Source organism: Epinephelus moara, chromosome 24, assembly GCF_006386435.1.
Source record: "Epinephelus moara isolate mb chromosome 24, YSFRI_EMoa_1.0, whole genome shotgun sequence".
NCBI lineage: Eukaryota > Metazoa > Chordata > Actinopteri > Perciformes > Serranidae > Epinephelus > Epinephelus moara.
In genome coordinates this window covers 4,991,620-5,010,898 of record NC_065529.1, presented here as the reverse complement: position 1 = coordinate 5,010,898, position 19,279 = coordinate 4,991,620, and the positions used below count along the sequence as shown (strand labels likewise).

The 19,279-nt window shown below is 41.0% G+C and overlaps 1 protein-coding gene across 1 annotated transcript in view; it reads right to left on the bottom strand.

Moving 5' to 3' along the window:
* Positions 1 to 17,549, bottom strand: part of cntn3b (contactin 3b) — a 75,755-nt gene extending 58,206 nt beyond the window's left edge. The window contains exons 1-3 of the mRNA XM_050039100.1: positions 17,131 to 17,549; positions 8,878 to 9,013; positions 6,354 to 6,489 (exon numbers count right to left, since the gene is read on the bottom strand). Coding sequence (XP_049895057.1) covers positions 6,354 to 6,489; positions 8,878 to 8,932 — 191 coding nt within the window. The 5' untranslated portion in view covers positions 8,933 to 9,013; positions 17,131 to 17,549. The remainder of the gene's footprint in view (positions 1 to 6,353; positions 6,490 to 8,877; positions 9,014 to 17,130) is intronic.
* Between the last annotated feature and the right edge of the window lie 1,730 nt (positions 17,550 to 19,279).

Sequence of the window (19,279 nt, the reverse complement as noted above, 5' to 3'; positions counted from 1 at the left end):
GGTCAGCCAAACTTCAGCTTACACCGGCTGCGCTCCGCCTGCGCTGACAGTAGACCTGGTTTCAGCTGGCGAGCTTTTAGCACACCTTCGGCGAAGCCTTTTGGCACGAAACTGTCACTGTGCCAAGCTGGATCTGTCGACACCTCCCCCTGCTGCGCCGCCACACCCGTCTCAGCGCACCTCGGTCTGCCAAACTACCAAACTGAGCGAGCCTCGGGTTGCGCTGCTCGAAACTAGCTCTGCGCGGGGTTCGCCATCCTGCGCTGCGCCGGGAAACTAGAGCCCTGTGTGTCTGTCCTGTGACCGTCTATCTACCTGTCCAGGCTGTACTGCACCTCTCAGCCTAATGTCAGCTGGGATTGGCTATTCTGTGTATGCTTTATGAGTAGCAGATATGTTAAAACATTATGTTTCCATTTTCATTCGCTATGTAAAGTTATAGTGGAATAATAGTGTCCTGAGAAGAGAACGTCGTCAGGCTCCCTCTGTGTGCGTTGTAATCCGAGCTTCTCTGTAGTTTGTTGTAATAAGTCAGTCCAGCCCATGGACTGTAAAAACAGTGGATGTAGCTACCATAACATCACCCACTGGCTTGTGGACTGTTTTGAAGCCTTGAGTTCGCATTTCAGCCGTCTCCACCTTCTTCTTTTTTTTTTTTGGAGCCACAAGTGACCATATTTGGGCAAGAGGCCCACCCTTAATTATACGTAACTTTAATCCTTAACAAAATATAAATAAGTGGATGACTTGGGCATTTTAACATGGGGGTATATGGGGATTGACTGGCTCCTGTAGCCAGCCTCAAGTGGCCATCAGAGGAACTGCCGTCTCTGGCACTTCCATGTTGGCTTCATTTTATAACCCCGGAGGTTGCCCCTTGGTCTGGCCACAAGTGCATGTTAGTTCATGTGTGTGTCCCACAGTGGTTACCGCTGATATTAGGATGGTGGGAGTGCATAAGTACAGTGCCCATCCTCCAGTTCCCCCCATTTAACACTTAGCTCTGTCAGTACTGTTAGCTGTTAGCCGCTTGCTCAGCCACCTTCATGTTGAGAACCACGTGCACCCATACACTCTGAACTTCACATAAAGCCCCTTTAACGCGTGGTCAGGTAACCACTTGTTTTTTTCTTAAAATACCTGGTTTAGTTGCTATAAAAACTGCTGGAAATGTTCCAAAACATTGTTAAAAAAATGCCCGCTCTTGTCATTATAAACACAGCTGAAGGTGTCCCCAGCAGTGGTTTGCTGCTGGCTGCCTAAGTGTCATGCATCCACCATCCCCTCCTCCTCTTCATGAAAAATTCACGCTTATACATGCTCAGATACATGTAATCTGAACTACATCAAGCAAAAACGTACAAATGTAATGATCCCCGGTTTGCAAAAATGTACAATGTCGACATTTTATTCAGGTGACTGGGCTGCTGTATTTAAAACGACAGGATTGTCAAACTTGTCAAACAGCCTATTAAATGACTCATCTACCTCCATATTACTGTTGATTATCAGTATATTTTAATATTTTACAAGAGCAATTATGTGAGGAGGTTTTGGTTCACATTGTAGGTGTTTCCACTCTGCCTTGCCTTTTTCAGTAGGTGGATCCCTGCATTTTCCAAAATGCCAGTCTGCATCACACTCTGGTCTGCTGGGTCTTTTTCTAAGATGGATTTTTCAATGTGTGATTGCTGAGCATCAGTGATGAGTCTGTGAAGCCTATAAAACACTTGACAGTCTGACACATATACTGGTAGTGATTTATGGGATAAAGCTGGTTATATTTCATATTCTTTTACTTTCAATCAACCCCATTAAAAAGACCAAAGCAGACAATGAACTGATCCCACTAACAAGTATGTTTTGCATGGCGAAATCCTCAACTATCTACATTTCTCTGAAAAAAAAGCATCCATGAGCCACACTGTTTCACTGGGTCACATGTTTCTTGATTACTGCAGTTTATTTCGACTCAGTCCAAAATTTACACCGTCCCGCTGCTGTAAATACTTACCAAAGCAACAAATTTGAATCACTGCTGAAAATAGTCCTCAGCAAATGAACTATTTGCTCCTGTTTGTGATATATTTGCTCAAAATGACAGTGTCCAGCTGGTTACGGAAATTACTGAACCTTGTTTGTTTTTTTGTTACAAATGAAACTACGTATTTGTGAGACCCTTTAAATATTTATGTCTTCAGTAGGAACAAATGGGCTTGGAGGTGATAGCTACACAAGAAAGGGAAATCAGCTAACACCCAGAGACGGACTAATGCATTGCTGATCTTTTCACAGGATTGCTGACAGTGAAAAAATAGAGAGTAACACCAGCTGTACTTAATACTACTCCAAAGATCTTTAATTGGGATTTTTTGCATGGGCATCCATGGACTGCTGAGAAAAAATCTTTATTTTGTATTTATATGTTGACTTTTATTTTTCAAAACAGGTAGTGTAGTGTAATGTTCAATGACACTCCTCATTTCCTCTTTACATTTAAAAGAAAAGGGCCTGTTAATATATGGTGATCTATTGTCTAAATAACACAAATATGTGAATGTGGGTTGGGCAGCTGTATGTTTATGACACAAATACCATATTGTAACAGGTATTACTATTGATATTCTATAGTTCATTGTAGCTGTGCTGAAACTGGGTATATTTGGCCACTGTCCACTGGATTTAGGTAATATCTGACTAATAGTTTCAGCATTTTATCTACAATTTATCACTGTAGGATACACAGCTGAGAGCTGAAACACCCTATCACAAGAGAGCTGATATCTCAATGCTACAGTGGCTCCCTGACAAGGGTTAACATCATCTTCTCTGACAAATTCAATATTGTGTGACCTAATTTTTTTCTATGGATATTAAACCAAATGGATGAATTTTTCTTAATAGCTGCAGTAACTGAGGAAATTAAGTGTGGAGCTCTGAATGTAATACCCTCTCGCTTGGCATATCTAATTATACAAATACTGTTCATTTGCAGGGTCTAGGCCTGTAGTTTGCAGACTCTGGTGAAAGTCACAGCGTGACCATTTCCTAAAGGCAGTTTTTTTCCAGTCTGCTCAGGACATTTTGAGGTTCTAATTTCAGTGTTGGGGAAATAAATTGCCACAAATTTATGCTTTCTATTTTATCATCAGGACAAAAAAGACCTCTCCTCGCCCGAAGGGAAACAAGACAAGGACGATCAGTGTCAGAAAAACTGATGCAACCTAAATAAAGCTCGAAAAATGACTCCTTCCTCAAAGTAAGATTAAGGGTAGAAATCTAGTGTCTTTAAAAGCATTACCAGAAATGTCAATCCACAGTGGGGAGTTTGCTCACTCAAACATCAATTCTTTCTTTTAAACCTGGTTTCAGATTTGTTTTATTCATAACTGAGGGCTCTGACTCCAAACAGTGGACCTACTGACCTAGATGAATATCGCCAGAGTGAGATGTGTGTGTGTGTGTGTGTGTGTGTGTGCGCGTGTGTTGTTTTGTACTTTCAACAGAAGCCGAGTGTTTCGAAACGGTGAACTCCGTGTACTACAGCTCTAAGGATACATTAAAAATGGACAAAATAAGAGAGGGGCCACGCAAGGTTCAATAGAGAAGCAGGAAGGAGTTAAACAATTGCGTTATGTAACATCAGAGCAATAGAATAGGTGATAAAAATATTTTATCACCACATCTCCTTAAGAGTGGATAATGTATATTCTGTAGTGTTTTTTAATTAAAACCATATATAAACAAATAGGACAATTAGGATTGTAATTAACAGCCATATACTAGACTGCATTACATTAATTGAATTTTAAAGGTCCCATATTATGCTCACTTTGAGGTTCATACTTGAATTTGTGCTTTCTACTAAAACATGTTTACAAGTTTTAATGTTCAAAAAACACTTCATCTGTCTCATACTGCCTGCATGAATATACATGTATTCACCCTCTGTCTGAAACGCTCCATTTTAGCACCTGTCTCTTCAAGCACCCCTCCCGGAAAAGCACAGCTGGCTCTGATTGGTCAGTTTTTCTGAGTCATCCACATCTGCACTCTCAGTATCTCTGCACAGTCATTGCAGCGAGCGAATGACTGTAACAGCACTGAAAGAGCACTTTCTATCTTTACAAACTATAGCTATGACATCACAACTTCATGGAAGGCCTGGCGGCTTGTTTAAAGGCACAGTCCTCATAATAAGACATGGAAATCTAACTACACTAAAATATAAACATTTAAAGCTGCATCCGTTTTTTGCTGGTTTATTTGTTTTTGTCCACTTGGGGTCAACTCTACGAAAAGGTAAAAATCACACGTTTGACAAATGCGTGCCTTGTAAAGTTTAAATAGGGCTTATTTACACATCCAGCAGACAAGGAGCAACATCAGCAATCATTTGGAACTGTGTTTCTGTGACTTGACCACCAATGTAAGTCTAAGTCTCCTTTTAGCTTTGTTTCGGTCTCCACCTACTTCTGACAGATTTATCTAGTAGTTATTTGAAGTCAAGTCAAATCACAATTTTTGTGCGTGTCGAATCGACACCTTCTGGGACCCAATCCCCTAAGGGAGTTAATAAGGGGAAATCTGAAGAAAGTTAACAGTTAAACTGACAATTTTAGTGCATTTTAAAACAAAAACTTCGGATCAGGGGCTCCCAAAGTTTTGATGCCATTTTAGAGAGCCAGCATATGATTGAGTGCTGCACAGGAAAAGTGCACACACTATAACATTTGTAATTACCATTTTTATGACATACTATACTATGACTTTTTTATGATCGTTTTTTAATGACATTTTTATGACATACTGACACAAAACCTATAACAATCATCAGTGATATAGCCTAATTAACACCTATATTACATCCAATTTTTTACATATTTTAATGCATTTGAAAGTAATAAAATAAGGAGACAGTAGCATGTTTGAAAGTGGTTGTACCCACGCACAGCAGTAGAGCAACAGCATCTGCTGGGGTACAGCACTGCCACTTGCAAAATCCACAAGCAGAGCTGCAGTACAGCGCAATACTAGAATAATAATGGCAATTTGTTAAGTTTATTTATGATTATGATCCCATTTGCAAATGATTGTTTTGTATGGTGGTGTATGGTTGCCTTTATAGCATAGCAGTTTTTTTCTTTACATTTTTTACCAATATTTTTTGGGAGTGGAGGGCGTTTTGAGCACATTTGCTTATATATATTATGATTACTGCCTAGTTACAATTTGTGCAGCATATGACAGTTTCTATCCTTTGATCCTCGATTAAGATAAGAAATAACTTGCACCAAAACCCCTTTAATGGAGAAAAAAATGGAAGAAAAAAGGAAGAGCAACAGAGGAGGGATGGAGGAGGGATCACTGTGTTCACTCGCTAGTCACTAATGTTGTTTGTCTGGTGTTTGGGGCTGGGCATGTGGCCTAAAGTCCGTTTACCGGAGCTTTTTTGGAGCTGCCTTCTGCTGCACAAAGAACCTAAAAGATAAAACTTCTTCCACAACACAAGTGAACACCGAAATGCTTTAAGTTGCGGGTGAAATAATGCAAGTGATAGCTACCCTGAGATAGCTCAGGTTGCACGACAAGCATAATGATACCCCCCTCCGCTGCTGTGCCTGGACCATGTTTTCAGTGCAGACACATTATAGGAAATGTAAGCATTTAACAGAATGTCACTCACAAGGTTATTGCCTCTCTCCCCTGCTTGCTGTGCATCTACATGGTGCTGACCAAGCTCCGAAACACAATCTACCACAAAAAACACCGCCAGCTGCCATTTTCAGGCAGGCTCCCTGCACCGCCAGGGAATAGCCGGGGAGATATCAAAGGATCTGTGTTGCAAATGAGTCGCTGGAATCTCCTTTTCTCTCCTAATGATTTCTTTAGCAGTTCACCATATTATAAATCATCAGCTTTAGCCGCGCTGTGGCTTAAATCTTATCATTAATAAAGTTAACCTCACTCATATCTGAGGTGTCGGCATATTCATCAACCACAGTGGCGGCTCCCTGACTCTAACTCTACATCATAGCCTAGGCTGAGATAGATAAGCTTTTTTCAATTAGAAATGGATGCTCAATTAAGCAGTTGCTCTTTGAAGCCTTTCTTTTCACTGGATGGCTCGTAATCGCTCTCGAGCATTTATTTCCAGAAAACGTTGTTCTTTAACAAATCAATAGCAATCAACGCTATCGGTACCTTCTTTGATTTCCACGGAAGCAGCGATGAAGATTCACAAGCAATTAAGCAGCAATGGATTTTCACCATGTGATGTGCACGCAGAGCCAAAGCAGGTGGACAGTTGAGCCGGGGCTCGTGGGGACTGTAACTTTGATGTGGTAATTTACCTGTACTGCGGAGGAGGGCTCCCTTCTGCCTCGCACGTGATGGTAGCCTGCTGGTCTGGGGAGTTGATCGGTAAAATGAGGTCACTTGGCTCCGTCCTCCATCTTGGCCCTTGAAATATGACATCCTCTGTACAGGCTGGGGAAAGGGGAGAAAGTCTATAGTAGTACAAGCCAGAGAAATTGTCTCTTTGACCTTAAGAGAAAATACTGGAAGAATACAGCAAAAGCAGAGACACTGTGAGGACAAATAGTTAATCTTGCTGGAATACAGCAACTTTCTGACACTCAGTGTATATAACTTTTTCAATATACTGTATATATATCTCTGAAAAGTATTACTCCTTCCAAAGAAAAGCAAAGAAATGCATTAGGACAATCCCCGAGATGTATACCCTTTGCTTATGTTGCATTAAGAAAAGCAAATCCCACTTACCCTTGTTAGGCATTAACTGCTAATGCTGACATATTTGGTTTCTGTTTCTTAGATGAACCTGACACTGGAATAGTGAAGAAAACACTAACCATGGCACTTATGTGTATAAATCCAATTTTGCATGCACACACATTTTCCACAGCACCAGGCCTCGTTGTGTCACTTTATCATCCAGATAACTCATCATATTGTTTCTACTGTCCAATATAATTAATCTCCCTGTTGCAAAACTCCCATTTACAAACGCAAGTAAATAAAAACACTACAAGCATGTCATATAATGCTTTGATTACTGTGTAAATGCTTATCTGGGGTTCAACAGTTTATTGCAGTTGCACATAGCTCACATACTCTGAGTGATGCTAAACTGAGGTGTCCAGTGTTCATTAATTGCCGGAAACAATATCATAATGATAGCTAATAATAGGTGAGGGCTTGAGTTGAGCGCTAAAGTCCATAATAGTCAACTACTGATGAAGAAAGCCACATCTATCCACAGTAATTAATTATTCCCTGTAAGTGTCAGGGTCGATAAATAAAGCAGAGCGATCTATTTTCAGAACGTCTATGTCATACTATGCATGCACCGGTTAATTGAGGCCATAAGGATGCACTCATCTGCCAGCAGCTTAAAAGGAAAGATGTGGAACACAATCTGGTACTAAATGAAAGCGGAGTCAACAGACGGCCAGAGTAGGCCTAATTAATATCCTACTGCTAACAGATTGCAGCATGTGGCTAGCAGTTCTACACGTGGTTTTAACCGGTGATAATATGTCGAGGATTCAACACATATTTCACAGTGTGATAGATTGAGCAGTGCCAGACCTAGCACATTCAGTGCCCTGGGCAAGCCCCCCCTCTCCAAATTTCCAAATTCCACCTCCTTGTTCTTTTTTACTGCACATGGCTTTTGTATTTTCATATTCTTACTTTGGCAACCCCCCCCTCTGGGTGGCCCCCTAGGCGGCTGCCTGTGTGGCTAACAGGAAGATCCACAACTGAGATTAAGAAATAAGATATGATGCTGAATCACTGCAACTCTTGGTGGTTGCTCAGAAATATGGAGATGTTGGAATTAGCTTCAAACCAGCTACAACAAAATCTGGAATAAATCTATTCATAAATGATCAAAAACCAGCATTACAATAAATTCATTCACCTCACAGTTTGATTTAACAAGCTGAATTTGAATAAACTGCCATGCAGGGTTATATCTAAGGTGTATTTTGTGAGGTCCCAGAATATAGAGGCAGACAAAATGTCACTTCAGATGTCATAATGATTGTTATCAGCTGTAGTGATTTTCAAGTGTTTCCATCACAACACCAAATGAGAAGTAGCACCTATAGGCAGCAACCGAGGCGCTGTTAAAAACACTTGTCCGCCAGGAAGGTGAGACTGCTTGGATCCAGCTCCCTTGAGTACCGGGGCGTGAATTACCCATGAGCCAATTTGAATAACATTCATTGGGATTTACAATGTCATTTGAACAAGGGTTGACATTCTGGTAGAGTGTCTGTGCTTCTCCTGCTCAAATCCCAGGCGGCCACACAAGGGCAGAACGAGGCACGGTGGCAAGTAGATTGCGCTAAAATGCAGTGCTGGATTCATTGCATGGATCCTGATAATGATCTGGACAGGCCATAAACAGGAATGGGATCGGACTCCCAGCCGCGCCTGACAGTGTACTGTAAATGTGCAGCAGGACATCGCTCGAGGGAGCGGTGAAGGACATCATGCTGGAACGCTGTACATGCACTGCCTGCAACTTAATCAGTGTAACCTTTTTGGTCGAGAAGAAGAGATTTTTTTTCGGGGGTTATTTACAACTGTTCTGATTCTGCCTCGTCCTCACTAATGGATGGAAGTCCATATTTTATACAAACACTGCTCACTAAGAATGAAATGTCCTTTCTAACCTCTAACCTTACAGAAATGCATTTAGTCTGTGAGTAACACTATAAAAAGCCCAACAGTAACATCATCCTGCAATGAATATGCATTAGGAAACAAATTCATTAGAAGAGATGCTGTCATGACATAAACAAGTGCAGTGAGACTCAAGTATAATGTGTTAAAATATCTTACCTGCAAGGCATCCAGTGATTGATAGCAGAACAATTTGTTTCCATGGTAACATCATCTTTAGTTGCCGAGGGCTAATAAGACTCTCATCCAATTGCTTGTGAATGGAATGCTCTCCCTTGAATACAAGAATTTTAATCTGAAGGGAAAGTAATTATGGATGTGATTAAAATATGACATTTTGATCCAAATACGACAAGCATTCATCAGCAAAAAAACATGATTATAGCACTGCTAAGTTACATAATTGGTTCCTATTATTTTGCAGACACTGTAAGTGAAGAGAAAGTGAATCTTGAGGAAGTGAGAAGTGACGGGGGAGGTGGGGGGTGGGGGTTGGGTATGGGGCGGCAGCAGACAGAAAAAAAAAACTGAGAATACAACCCGGCGGTGCGATTTTCAGGTGGCACAGAAGCAGATACAGCTGCTAAATGAGTGTGTTTTCATCCCGCCTAACAAGCTTAATTCTGCAGCTTTAAAGAGATGTGAGGAAGGAAATGATTGACCTCAAAAGATGCTTCTCTCTCTCTATTTGACTATTAATAGGAGCTGGCAGACTGTGTACCAGCAATTCACAAAATGCCACTTCATACTCTAACAAAGGGTTTGGTGGCCGACTGAATGTAAGCAAACTGACTGTTTTCATTTTTATGTGCACGCATCACTCCCTTAGATCAACATGAAATACAAGAGGGACACATTCTAAAATATTATAAATGGTACATGTCATTGTCAGCTATTAGCGTCGACTGACATAATGATATATACGGTCAACCTACCTCTTCTACCAAGGTGCTGTATTTATCCCTTTAAAGGGGCACTCCAACAATGTTACACATCAACCTCTGTTTACTGCTCAGCCAACACGCTCTTATGCTGACACTGTGTCATGCCCTTTGGCCTGTGATACTCTGGCATCTTTATGAGACGCATCCTTAAGCATCTGTATGTGATGCACAGTTGTCTTTTAGGTTCTCAAATGGTCACAGTTACATTGAGGCTACAAAACTACATTGTTAGGTTTGGAAAACTTACATGTACATGGTTTCACACAAGACACAAACAGCAGTCTCCTGGCTGAAAGTCCTGTTTTGTTTGCTCCATCCACCATGCCTCCCGCCCTTCATGGACTCTCTTGCTGTCGATTACCTCAGTTGCTCTCAGCCAAGGGGATGGGTTTAGTTTTAACATGGGGTGGACATATACAATATAGGGGGTTTGGGGGTCCTCCACCAGAAAATTTTTAACATGAAACACTTCATTTCTCACATTCAGGTGACTTTTTATGCTTTTTCTGTACTAATTTATGGAGTAAATGCCTTTAACCTGTCAAAATATAAGTCCTCTGCTACTTTCATGATTTACACCAATGCCCTGAGAGTCAAATATTGTCGACAGTGGGTTTACATAGGAGCTGGGTGAAAGCCTGGTGCATCAAATAAACATGGCAAAGGATGCCTTCATCGTCTCTATCACATGCCGAGGGGTGTGACAAAGGGTCAGTATTTGATGATCTGGGAATGAGAGCAGTCTGACTCAGCCTGAAAACAGTTTCATGTTGCCTGTCTGAGACAATAACTCTAACTGTGGCAGTAGCATTATTGTCACCGGGAGAATAAAGTATTAGGCTGTAACCCTTTCCTGTAATGCATTACAGCACTCTGACTACTCTTTAAAATTCAGTAATTCCAACGCAGTTACTGCTCTCAGTAATGCTGATATTTTGACAGTTTGGGGGTGGACTTGTTTGCTGTTCAACCCGGAGCATTTTAAATTCAACACTACAGACGGGAAAATCGTGGATAAAGGTGAGGCCTTGGTTGATTGTGAGGAGTGCATCTGTCTTACATCAATGTTAGCTTGTCACTTGAGTAAGACAGCAGCGGCAAAGCAAATAAATTCTAAAAATATGCTATTAGGCTATTTTGGTTGTGTCCAAATTAATTAAACACATTATGTGTTTGTTCTATTTTATTTATGATTTTTTTTATCCCTGTAGGACCAAACTGCTAAATATAGCCTATCTGTGGATGTGGTGACTTTGGAAGGCACGGCATTGTTGAGGGAGCTGAGGTGGGTGATATGGGCAAAGTCTTTTTTCACAGTGTATGTAATTGTGTATCATTGTAACAATATACATTGCAATACAGTAAATGTCCTGTGAATTTAATTAAGGAATGTCTTTCTATAATCACATCGCGGTTCATCACATTTGATCATTTTTGTCTTTTATTTGGCATTTTCATACAAACAAAAAACAACTGCCTCACAATGTCACCTTCCTACCTTGCCAGGCAGCTGGATTCATGAGATCACAAGATAACAAGAATCATGAGATCACGTGAGAGTCCAGCCCTGATTTGCTACATAGCCTGCTCCCAACTCAATCGCCAGAAACAAAAAGTGTTCATTGGGCGGTTCCACAAACCATGGATGCGTTACATTTGTACATCATTATGTAAACTTTACATTTTAACAACACCGTGGTTAATGTCTGGTTAGGTTTAGGCACAATAACCACTTGGTTATGGTTAGGAAAAGATCATGTTTTGGCTTCAAATACCAGGTTTACGGTGAACAATCCTCGTTGGAAAAACAGTGATGTCTTGGTAAAAAAAACCCTGCTTTTTGTAGCACAGTCCTCGCCGGAAAACAGTGATGGGACGCTACAACACACCCATATTTGGTGCCTAAAAAACCGCTGGAACCACAACAATGACTCATGAAACCACATGGTTTTATTGTTGGTCTCGAACCGTGGTCTGCAGCTTGGCAGACATCTCGTCCAGGTGTCACATCATACACCATCCCCTCCACCTCCCAATGATGAAGTGAGCTCTTATACTACATCATTTTAGAACTTTTGATAGGCTATGAATAAAGTGTGCAAATTTAACGTATTCATGGTTTGCAGAAGCGTACAATGCCAACATTTTCTTCTGACGACTGAGCAGCCTGCTTCAAATAGCTCCACGGTAGAAACGGGATTGCCAAATCTCAACAGACACATTTCTACGTTTGCACAATATATACTGTCATATTGCCCAACCCTCTGAACAAATAACTAGGCTAGTTACTTTTGCTATTGAATAATTGGTAAAGCAATGAAAGTACTTTTAGTTACATGCTGCAGGGTGTCTACAGGTATCAGACACACAGATTTAATGCATTTAAAGACCTTTAAGATTTAAATTTTTAATCAAGTTTTTTTCACATATAATAATTTTTCACATATTGCAGGTAAGTATTAAGATCAGTAGTACACATGTAGTCCTCTGCAGAGGTAGGTTTTATGTAGGAATATGGTTATTAGAGTGAGTTAGGTTAACCTACATTTTGACAACAGGTGAGTGCAAGTATAAAGTAAAAAGACAGTTTAAGGTTCAGTGGTAGGTTTAAAAAATTGTAAGATCAGATATGTGGACTTTCATGCAGGAAAAAATGGAAACATAAAATTAGATCTGTGGCAATTAAGACCTCACAAATTAAATCTAAGACTAATGACTTTTAAGGCCTATTCTGATGCACTAATTTTGACCTTTTTTTAAAAAAAAAATCTGACTCTTCTAAATTACCCAACATTTCTCTAAAAATGATACTTGATTTAATATCTGTGGTTGTATAAGGCCAGAAATGACAATGATGCAAATAAATGAGTAGGACTCCTTCATAATACTATTAGAATTTTACATCAATATGATGGTGTGCCTTGTTTTAACAGGTATTTAATTCCCTGTAATAGCCAAAAACAGTCATTAAAATTGTAATACTGCATTATCAGTATATTGTGATATACTGATATTATTTTATAATATTTTACACTTACATGTATCTCCAGCCCCATCACCTATTAGTGTCACGAGGACCTACACTCAAAGGCTGGTCATCCACAAGTTGCTGCATCAGCTATCCCATCTCACCAGTGATCAATGACCTAAATGACCATTAAACCTTTTCAGCCCAGTCTTCAGAGTAAAGTGTTGGCATTGTGTATTTCTGCAAACCATGGATATGTTGCATTTGTACATTTCATACCTATCATATCAACATTTCTATAGTGACATAGTAATGAGATAATGGGAGGTGGAGGGGATTGTGGTTGGTGTGGAATCCTAGGAAAGAGACCTGCCAAGCTGCAGACCACTGTTCAACGCAAGCTCAACAAACAACAAAACCATTTTTAGCAAGAAATTGCTGCATCTTTCAGCGGCTTGTTAGCAACCAAAACCAAGTTCAAGCCAAAACAAAATGATCTTGTCCTGACCGTAGATAGTGTTTTTTGTGTCTAACCCTAACCACGCATCAAACACAGCATAACAGCGTTGTCTCTTACATAATGAAATACAAATGTAACGTATCTAAGGTTTTCAGAAACGTACAATGCATGTACATTTATTCCAGCAAGTGGGTTGACCTTTCTTAGGACGAGATGGATCGAAGAGCCCTAAAACTGTAATTGTAGTATCAGTGGCACAGGAGGGGCTTTGCTCAAGCTCTGACCTACATCACAGTAAGTGGAAACTGATACGCCTCTCAGGATTAAGAATTCAACCCAACCCCTCATCCTTACAACACAGCCCTGTTATGCGGATTAACCCAGGGCTATCTTTGGAATTCTTGAAACATACTAACCACTCACTTGTTTCACCAACTTGTAACTGTAGGATTGTGGCTGTGGTTTGACATGAAAAGCATGGCAACATAATCTAATGGAGGAGAATGAAGCAGTGTCATGGAGCTGAGCAGATACAGTAGAATTTACAGGGGCGGGGGGGAATCATCCCATTTGCCTGATCACAACTTAATGGCCAGTGTTGGCTTAACTTGACCGTCCTGGTGCCAATAATTGTTCCTCATCTGGTGTAATTGCAGGCACAGTGAGATTCAGAGTGGACTTCCCGGTGTCTCTCAAAATTTAGGGGGCGTTTTGCCACTCCAAAAACCCATCACATTGGATTACACGGTTTGAGATTCTACTGGAGCAAAAAAAAAAGTGTGCTGCATTTTTCAGTTTGAGTGCAGTATTAACTGCCATCCGCTTTTCTGGAGGATCCGACCTCGTCATCCCAACCCATCAGTCCAAAGAGCCTCAAGATCCTGAGAGGAAAATCTCCTCGAAAAGACTTTCTTTGCAAGTTGGGTGTTACACAGTTCATGGCACAGTGTCTCTGCTGATATGATGGATGTTTGTCCCCAAGCGTAGTTTCATTCTGCAGTCTGTAAAACCTGCAGTGACATTTTCACTTTTTGAGCATTTTCTTCTTAGTTGATTTGTGTCTGAATTAATGGTTCACTAAAAGGCGCCGGTTTTTCCAGCCATTGTGTAAGAAGTGCGTGTCACCCTGCCTTGAAGAATTCCATTTTCAGCGGACAGCTTTTCAGTGGCTCTCAGCAGAGTGTTTAAGTGTCTCATGATGCTCCAAAAGCCATTTCAGAGCCGCTAAAATTAAAGAAAGAATTGTATCACTTTTGACCTTCAAAAAGCTGCACCAGTGTCAAACCTTCAGGAGCTGCATATGAACTGAAGCTTTAGCAGATTCAAAAGAAAAAGACAAAGAAATAAACTCTGGATACAGAGAAAACTACCCCTCCTCGTCTTCGTAGCCATGAAGGTGAAATAGCATTTTCTTTCTCAACTGAAATGATGAGCAAAAGATTGCTCCGCCAAATGTAATGAGGCATCACACTTTCACCTCCACAGAAGCTAAACCTAATGGAAGTCATTGGCTAAACGCATTCCAGGGTAAATGAGATGACTTCTTGCTTACTGGGGCTGTTGTTTGGCACATAATTGATAGGAAAGGTGGTTAAAGGCACCCCCCCACCCCCCACCCCCCGAGGGCTGAATAATTGCAAAAGAATCTAATAAGGGAGGGAGGCAAGGAGAGTTTCTATCATAGGGGTGTGCATGCTCAAGGTCTGTATTCAAATCACAATCTGTACACAGAGCTGGGAGATCAAGATATACCAGAACATGCAAAAAAAAACAAACAAAAAAAAACCTTCACCCTGTCAAAACTTAACACCAGGGGCACAATAGGTATGAATTTACTACAGTGTATGATGCATTCATTTCCACTAAGTTATTGTCTTTATGAGTATCTGCTGCCATCTCCATTAAATCACTCAGCAAGAGAACCTGGGAGACAAGGATCCGCCACCAGGGACCGACTCAATCTGAATACACAGCTGCTCTGTGCTTTCGCCAATGAATGGAGAATTCACAATCAACTGTGCACTGATGCCTCCTAATTTCCTCTGACTAAGTGAAGACCTGCACATTTCACATGAGCCAGGAAGGATAGGAGAAAAAGTGATTAACAAATAAAGGCAGAGCGTAATGTTTGTATTTCATGGCTTAGTAGGAACACTAGTGAAAATTAAAAGAGGAAGCAAAGTGGGGGTAACTGTTCGATATTGATTGCGTCATAACTCTGCATTATCTTAGAGTGATGCTTCCCATGGCAGATTATGGATTAAGGTTTAAAATAAAAAGGCAGTCCTTGTAATTGCCCCTCAACAAACCTGATCTGAACAGCTGTTACATTAACATTCACGAAAGTATTGCTTGGATGCTTATTCTCTCTCGAGATCTTCCATTTCATTCAAAGCACAGCCTTGTAGGCTAAAAAAGTAGCCACTTCACACATGTGCCTGACGCATGTGTGAAGAAGACAGCATGATTAGAACCGTGGTCACATGTGAATGCTGGAGGACGGCATATAGCAATGAATAGACGAGGGAGAATAAATACTGTATGTCAGCTTGTGTCAGTCAAGTGAGAAGCAGGGACACTATTATTGCACTCCACACTCCATATGAGACTTTTCACACAAAATATAAAAACTCTTATTTCACATTCACCTCTAACCTCTCTTGACTTTTCTTTTTGTATTTACATAATAAATATCTGTTTACCCCAGTAGAACTTTACATCTGGGCAGGACGCTGTGCAGCCGTTATACAGCTGTGCATCTTCATGCGAAAAATCACTGAATCCCTGGAAGACAGCAGGACGCCCCCAGTGACTCCCTCCTATGTTAAACACGGCTGCATCCCTCAGCTGCTGCCTAACGCAGGGGCAGGAGAGTAAGTGCACTTAAAAGAGAAGGGAGCAGCGATCCATTTCTCAACCCCATCATCAGCCAGGCACATCCCCCAGATCCTCATCCGAGATACAGCCACAAACACATGACTAGGAGGTCAAGGATGAGGAGCAGGAGCTGCTCGGCCAGGCTCTTTAAATATATTTTTTTATGCTGTTCAATCCATTTCACAGCCTTTCTGGGAAAAAAGGCAGCTTGGCTGTACATTGTAATTGCCACTCTTGCTCAATCAAAAGGGGTTTTCAAAGCAAATGGTGCTACAAACTCATCTCTGCACTGCCACGCTGCGTTATAGAATCATTCACTGCATGGCTTCAAAGACATGTTTCACCTCTCATTTGGCTACTGCTCAAAATATGTGTGAAGGATCTATAAATAAACATGAATAGAAGGGAGAACGATTACAATCCCTGCTGAATAGTAGGATACTTTGAAGATGGCTGAGCATTTTTCTCACTGTTGGGTCTGTCCTTTTGCAGGCTGGGTGGGAAGAAAAAGAATACTTGTGTGCAGACCACTGGTGGCCAAATATTTGCTTTAACAGAAAAAAAAAAAGATATTGAAGCTGTTGCAATAATTTTTCTACCAACACTCTTGTGAGATTTTTTTTTTTAAACGCTATACAAATATCAGAATATTATGTTGTCACGTGAGATATAAAACCACAATTTAAAAAGAAACCCAGGAGCTCTTTTCCTCTGCAGAGACTGAAATAATTGCCTTAACCAAGTTAGAGAGAGCTTTTCTCCAGGCGGACAGTCCTGATGCTGTTTCTCTGTGTGACTGAGCAGAGCAGCACCATATGGACTTTGTCCTAGATGAGGGAAATGAGCCCCAACAGTAGAAATCCCAGTAGGACCATGCAAACCATTTGAGACTCATCTAGAAACGCAATCATCAGCATCATGCATGTGTGACCACGATCGGTGTGCACGCTGCCTCACTGCCCTTTCCTCCGATGTTAGAACATTAGATGAAGAGATCTCGCCACAGGGCTTTTGGGGTTATTTCATTTCGCTCTGATGCAAATTAACTTGAATGTTCTACTATTTTTCTAACTTATCAGCACACGGCTTTTGATGTATTAAAATGAAAAGGCATGGAAATAACGTGCAAACATGCCAGTGATGATTTCTGACCAGATACTTACTTCTTCTAGGACGCAATTTTTTTCCTCTTCATTAAACTGCTTTGATTGTAATTCCAGTGTCCGTTAGATGTGTTGTTTGCGGCTGTAGTGAGCGGATAACATCTCTCACAGCAACTCTTGTCCTCTCACAAGCCAAAGAAGAGGGTTGCTCTCTGCTCTGCTCCAGCAGCGCTCTGCACTTAATTCTGCTCCGTCTATAAGTGCGTCTCTCTCTCGGTCCTTAAAGATGGGACTAAACAGCAGCCTCTGCCTCGGTTAAATTCCACAATCAGTGAGTTTTTTTTGCCGGCTGAGGCTGCACCGGGATGCTTCCCGACCTCCTCGTATTACACTCCACAAGATGTTGCCAAGAAGCAGAGAGGACAGCGGTGCCTCTGAGCGGAGACTCACATTGTGCGCATCCCCGGGCTCTGCTCTCTTTGTACGCAGGAAGAAGCGCCCACTGGTGACGCGTGAAAACACCCATCGCAGCACAGTAATGCGCCACCAGCCTATGGGCACCTGCCATTCCTCTGCTGAAGTGAGTGCACATTTGATCCCGGGATATGAAATCGTTGCGAAGAGAATAAATCAAGAGGAAATGTACAGGAATATATATTTGGAATCATTAGGTTAAAATGGAAGAAACGCGTGTGGAGAACATTCTGAAAATAACCAAAACAGATCCTTTGTCACTATAACCAAACTGCCTAATGTCTCATGTTAGTAAACGTTGTATAGTCTCTTTGTGGTAAATTAATGCAGAGATTGTAGTGAATTGCAGCTCCTGCTGATCAATTAAAGAAGGGGCAGAGGATGGAGAAAAAAAGTGATGTGCCTTGGTGAAATTGACCAACAAAAGGTTTTCATACATCACATAAAAACACCAGGAGTCATCGCTATGAGATGTGGAAGCAGCCCACATATTGTGCTCTTCAGCCCGTGCCTTTGTAGAGTGTGAGAGGGTTTCATACTGAAGCACTGCCGCACTTTAAAGTACAGAAGCTACAACGATGTGCGGTAGAGGACCACACAGACACAGGGGACTTTGGCCTACACATAGGGTGTCATTTTGAACTGATGTCATGTTGCAGCTATGGTAAAAAATATAGTTTTTCACAGATCTTTGTAAACTCATGAGTGGAGTGCCTTGATTGCATTAAGTTATATGCTTAGAATGGAAAAACAAAACATGAGATAAAAATATGGGATTCTTGTTACTACAACATCTGGGCTACTACAATCTTGTGCCCTCAAAACTGTAATGAGGCCCTCTTTGTTTAAAGCTGCGCTTATCAATATTCTCATATCAACAGTGGATCACATTAGTATGTGTAATGTGAAAGTCGCTTGTGAGGAGCCTAAAGAGAATTGTTACCTGTGTGTAGGTCCTGTGTAACTGATCTGTGGTCTTAAATGCATAGCACAAGTGCAGTTAGGGCGTGTCCAACACTTTTGTTAGTTAAACAGAGCATCATCTGGCTGCAAGCTAAGGCGCAAGGGGGCAAATAAGGGGTTGTAATTAGTCACTTAATTAATCACTAGTGTGCTTTGGGCACAACGTGAATTTACCAATCAGAGTGTCATCTCCCAGGTGCATCAGGTGCTATTTACATGACGGATTCAGCAAATTGGTGAAGCGTGTGGGTTTTTGAAAGTAATGCAGTAAGAGTGATAATGTCACTGCAGCAAATATCATCGGACATTTAAGCATCAAAACTAAAAACTTTGGTTATAAACTCAACAGAGGAAACAGAACTAAACTTTTAGCTTCTGAAATAATCAGTGTTGGGTAAGGGTTACTTTAAAAGTAATCAAAGTACGTTACTGCGTTACTTTTTAAAAAAAATGTAACCAGTTACTTTACTGTGTTACTCCCTGAGTAAATTAACTCAAGCACTTTTAAAGTACTTTTGAGTATTCTACATTTCCTACTGGGCCATGGACCACAGGGCGCTAAGCCTACATTTTTTTGTCTCCAACTTTGACCAGTAGAAACACAGAGCGATCTGCTGCCGTAGACAACTGTATGACAACAACACCCCAGCGTTTTTAATATTTCCTCTAGGGATGTTACCACACAGAGTAAAAGGGGGAAATGATGGGGTGAAACAGCAGAGGCACTTTGTCAACCCGCTGAGTTAACGTTACTGTCATTAGCATCAAGCTA